This window comes from Mus caroli, chromosome 6, assembly GCF_900094665.2.
Source record: "Mus caroli chromosome 6, CAROLI_EIJ_v1.1, whole genome shotgun sequence".
In the NCBI taxonomy this organism is placed as follows: domain Eukaryota; kingdom Metazoa; phylum Chordata; class Mammalia; order Rodentia; family Muridae; genus Mus; species Mus caroli.
The window spans coordinates 93,065,278-93,070,675 of record NC_034575.1 but is presented as its reverse complement, the minus strand read 5'-3'; the positions used below and the strand labels follow the sequence as shown (position 1 = coordinate 93,070,675).

The 5,398-nt window shown below is 40.6% G+C and overlaps 1 protein-coding gene across 1 annotated transcript in view; it reads left to right on the top strand.

Annotated features, from left to right (window-relative positions):
- Positions 1-5,398, top strand: part of Eogt (EGF domain specific O-linked N-acetylglucosamine transferase) — a 36,021-nt gene that overhangs the window by 21,786 nt on the left and 8,837 nt on the right. The window contains exons 11-14 of the mRNA XM_021164135.2: positions 3,475-3,567; positions 3,994-4,065; positions 4,156-4,242; positions 5,302-5,382. Of these exons, the coding sequence (XP_021019794.1) occupies positions 3,475-3,567; positions 3,994-4,065; positions 4,156-4,242; positions 5,302-5,382 (333 nt within the window). The remainder of the gene's footprint in view (positions 1-3,474; positions 3,568-3,993; positions 4,066-4,155; positions 4,243-5,301; positions 5,383-5,398) is intronic.

The window sequence follows — 5,398 nt, the reverse complement described above, 5'->3', positions numbered from 1 at the left end:
CTTCCTTCCTTCCTTCCTTCCTGCCTTTCTTTCTTTCTTCTTTCTTTCTTCCTTCCTTCCTTCCTGCCTTTCTTTCTTTCTTTCTTTCTTTTTCTTTTCTTTTGCTTAAGCGGGCCACCTCTCTGCAAAACATCTCTCAGCAATTCTGCAAGACTTTTTTTTTTTTTTTAAAGCCCTTACTAAAAACACACTCTTTCAATGGGGAATTTGGATCAGGATTTTTATTAGTGTGTTTTACAGACAAGACACAGCAGGTTCTAAGGTAACACACTGATGGGTGGAGTCAAGGATTCTTGCTGTGGACTGGGAAGGCACCCCTTATATAGTCCTCTGAAGAGCTTGTGAGGTAGAGAGACACTTTTCAAGTGCTTTCTAGAAGCTTCTCCATACCATCTCGCATGCCTGTGTACCTCGTTCTTGAGTGGACCGAGTTAAAGCGAGTTAGCTTCTATCTGTCCTGCCTGCTGTGTGCCCGCTGGGGAAAGTCCATGAAGGCCCTTGTCAACTGGACACATAAATTGCAGGAGTCTGACCATCATTCTGGTATGGATAAGCAGCGTTCATGTGTCTGAGCAGTGTGCTTGGCTGCCCCCGTGTTATCGCTGTCCTTTGCTGGTCCTCTGACTCCTCCCTTATAGCCTTTCCTCTTGGTCAGAGATGTCCTTGCTAGCTTCCCAATCAAGTTCTCATATGAACAGCAATGCTTAGCTGCTCCAGAATTCAGTGCTTAGAAGCCTGTAGGTTGCCGGGGAACAGTACTGTGTGATTCTATTGTCCACAGTTGAATTTCTGTTAGCAAAGCCTTAAGTCGGTGGTTCTCAACCTATGGGCCAAGACTGCCTTGGATGGTCAACAGGAGTCACCTAGATCATCGGGAAACACAGATATTTATAACAGTAGCAGAATTACAGTTATGAAGTTGTGATGAAAATACTTTTATGGTTGGGGTCACCACAACATGAGGAACACTTAAAAGTTTGCATCATTAGGAAGGTTGAGGACCATTGCCACAGTTAGACACAGGCTTTTAAGATGCCATTTCACAAGCTCAGTGCCGTCCCGTTGGGTACTGAGCACCTCCACAAAGCCATCAGCCTCCAAAATCATAGAAAGCCACTTTTTTTCTGGTGTTGAAGATTTAGAACATCTTTGCCATATTTTTAAAAATATTGTTTTTTTGTGTTTTTGGGTTTTTTTTTTTTTAGTTTTATTTGTTTAATGTCTGAGTGATCTGCTGCATATACATCTGCAGGCCAGAGATAGCATCAGATCCCATTAGAGATGGTTGTGAGATGGTTGTGGTTGCTGGGAATTGAACTCAGGACCACGGGAAGAGCAGCCAGTGCTCTTAACTGCTGAGCCATCTCACTAGCCCTTTTCTTTTCCTTTTTAATTATAGAGCTGATGACTGATTCTCATAAGGTCAACAATGCAGAAGTTTGAAAGGTTTTTTTTTTTTTTTTTCCTTTAAGTCTCTTCTTCTCTCTCCGATTGTATTATCCCCCAAGGGAATAAATGAAAATGCAGCCTTAAACAAAGTTTTATCAGGGTTTGTACAAGGCTCTCTATGCATATCATTTGTATAAAGATTTATTTATATCTTTATATAAACTATGCTTTCTTAGTATAAGGGCATCTTTCCTTGTCCGTTTTTTGAATGGAGCTAGCTTTTTCTCATCTGTTGGATTTCCTTCATGTGTTCCTCTCCCTTTATCCCCTCCCCCATGTTCCTCTCCCTTCACCCCCTCCCCTAGGTTCCTCTCCCTTCACCGCCCCCCATATTCCTCTCCCTTCACCTCCTCCCACTCCCCTGTTCCTCTTCCTTCACCCCACATTTCTTTTCTCTCTGGTTCTGAGCTATGTACTGGATGCTATCAGCATCTTTTCTACATGCAGTGTTCTCCCTGGGTCCATAGGAGACTAGTCCCAAGATCCACTCTGGACACCTGAATCCATAGATGCTCAAGTCCTCTGTGTTAAGTGGTATAGAACTGCACGTAGCCATGCATAACCTGCTAGGTGCTCTGAAATCGCCCCGTACAGGCAAACACGTCATACTGTAGTATTGCAGAGAAAAGGTCTGTATGCATTCAGTAAAGACACAGCTACTTCTCTGAACATTTTCTCTTAGTGTGAGGGAACCCTCGGGTCCCGAGGTTGACCATGACCTCCTCTCCACACCCTCACCTTCTCTACACCTGTGGGCTAAGTCCTACAAGTGGTGTTTGTGTGTCTGAGGCTCTGGGTGTGTTCAAATTTGAGACCTGACAGGAGGAGGGTTTTGTTTGTTTGTATGTTTGCTTGTCACTTCGAAAAATACCCAAGGATTCCTCAGTGTGACGTGGGAAGATGTTTGTTCCTTCTTCCACTGCTGGATAATTTGAATCTGGAGGATATAGAGATGAAGTTTCTAGAAGTGGCTATTGTTGAATAATTCCCAAGTTTCCTGAGAAGGGTCCAGTCAAAATCTATTTTATTATTAACAACATTTCCTTTCAGGAGGCACCTTATATTACCTAGAGTATTTTATCTCAAGAAATTGTTTAAAATTACTTCTTATAATTACTCTTTATTTATTATTGTGCAATAGGACCGTGTCACTGTACACAGTGTTGAGGGTCTTTATTGTACCATTGCTGGAGAAACACTAAAGCAAAGCCTTTCTGTGTCACCAAATCTGACAGTTCTCCATACCCTTAAAATATCTACAGTAGGAAAAGCCTAAACATTTCAAAACTTAAAAAAAAAAAACTATAATCATAANAAGACACCATAATGGACAAGAAGCTACAGATTTTGAGTGTATCCCCATGGCTTGTGCTTTTTCTGTCTCTGGGCTGGATTCTTCAGTCTGAGTCCCATCATTTAAAAATGGACCACACCCCTCCCTTTACCTGGCAGAGTTCGTAATTACCTTCTACCCTCCAGGGAGGAGACAAATTGATAAATACATTAGGACAGGTTCCCACTGAGAAGCAGCTGTCATGGAGTATATAGGCATGAAGTCTGAGACCCCAGTCCTGTGACGCATTAGGTCCACAATTTAGACAAAGTATTTGAATTTATATACAGCTTCCGGGTGTATAAATTTAGGATAAGGACATCAGCTAGCTCATTAGAACTGCAGGGTTGTTTGATGAATTAATAGTCTATAGTGCTTAGAACAATACCTGGGACTGGCAGCATCCCAGATATTGTTAGTATTATAGATTGTTGTATAATGTGATGTTATTAGTGACATTATTAACTTGAATGAGGTATTGTCACATGATTCATTATTCAACAGGGAGGATATATATTTGATGTTTAAGCTTTCAAGCCATTGTCTCGCTTTGAAATTTCCTTCCAAATGCAATGTACTTATTGTGATGGACTTGGCTCAGTGATCATATTATCATGTGTAGAAGTGGTGTCATATGTATGGTTACTCTTAAGCATCCTCTTGTGGCACTAACTTGTTGTTTCTACCTTCAGAGCTCTTATGGGTATGGCGACCTCTTCTCCGATACCTGGAAAGCATTTACTGACTATGATGTCATACATTTGAAAACCTATGATTCCAAAAAGGTACTGGAAACCTGGTGAAATGTCTTTAAGTGACTGCCAAGTGCAAGTGACTAACTCACATAGTAAAGATTGAATTTGAGTTTCTTTTGGCTGTTACCATCACTTCTGACTTCTTGGTGGTTTTTGTTGTTTGTTTGCTTGCTTGCTTGCTTGCTTGCTTGTTTTTTGATTTTTGTGGCTAGAATTTTTATAAAGAAACCTTAAAACCTTAGAAAGGTTTACTTTGTAAAATGAGGACTGCTCTTTTGGCTTGAAGGGTGCATCACTTACTGTGATGTCCTATGAAGGGCTCACCTTACTATGGTGTTGTCTATCCTATAAAGGGCACACACCTTGCTGTCCTATGAAGGGTGCGTACCTTCTGGTGGTGACCTATGAAAGGCACTCACCTTACTGTGCTATCTTCTAAACTGTCTTCCTTCTTAGGTGTGTTTTAAAGAAGCCGTGTTTTCGTTGCTGCCCCGCATGCGGTACGGGCTGTTCTATAACACGCCTCTGGTAAGCATCTAAGATATCCTTACATCACGATCGCCTGAAGTCCCAGTGCGNGAGTGTTTGCTGGCATGTGAACTGGTGCTTTTGTTTTAGATCTCTGGCTGTCAGAACACAGGATTATTCAGAGCCTTCTCCCAGCATGTGCTGCATAGGCTGAACATCACTCAAGAGGGAACCAAGGTAATGGATGTGCTATGGGGTCTGAGATAGGCTTGGATATTCATGTCTAATGCCACCTTTGTAGATAAACAAGCAAGCAGGAGGCAGTGCTTGCTATGATAACGTTCCTGAGTCTGTAGTCCTCTGAATTCAGGAGTCAGTAGCCACTGCAGATAAGCTAAAGGGTACTGTAAGAATACCCTTTATTCTCCTTGTCCGTTGTCTATTTCTTTACCCATATCTCCCTATTTTCTCCCATTTAATTCATGTAATCCCTGCTAAAAACAATATACCCACCAACCAACAAAAAAGTAGTAGTATAATGAATAGATTTTGTCTTCCATGGCTAAAGTGGAATACTTATATGTATTCATAATCAGCATATTATGTCACATATCACAATATATTGTGATATCACATATCACAATAGATTATAATAACTGCACACATTTCTAGGGTGCAGTGTTATAGTTTGACACATGACACAGTATAATTATCCAAGCACTTTTGTTACTTCAAGCATCAATCTTGTCTTTGTTGTGGGAGCATTCTAAATTTTTCCTCTTAGCTTTGTTAGAAATAGTATATTATTGTCAAGCCTATTAACACTACAGTGATTTTGACAGCAAACCCCAATTCTCCTATATCCATAATGTGTATCTGGGTTCTTTCCTTCCCAGTGTCCACTATCTACTGGATATATAGTATTCTCCAGTATTTTCTTGTGGGCCCCTATGAGATCAGCTCCTTTAGCTTCTGCATCTGAGAGAGAGCATGTGCCTGCCTTATGTTAACATAATGTTAATCCATTTCCCTCAATACTGCAATATGAAATGTTTTGTCCCTGTGTACAGTTGAGTATTAATTCACTGTATAGATGTATTTTCTTGTAAAGTAGATATCTATTTTTATTTCCTGGGATAATGGACAATGGTTAAGGACTCAGGCTACTAGTGTCCGTGTCTGCTTAGTGAGTTTCGCCTCTCTGGGAAATTGCATTTGAGATTTGGGTTGTCTTTTTTTTTTTTTTTATTGTCTGAGCATATCCAATATTATTCCAACTTTTCATTTTGATCACAGGATGGCAAAGTTCGAGTTACCATTCTTGCACGCAGCACAGAATACCGGAAAATCCTGAACCAAAATGAGGTTAGTGCTTTGGTATGAACTTTTAATA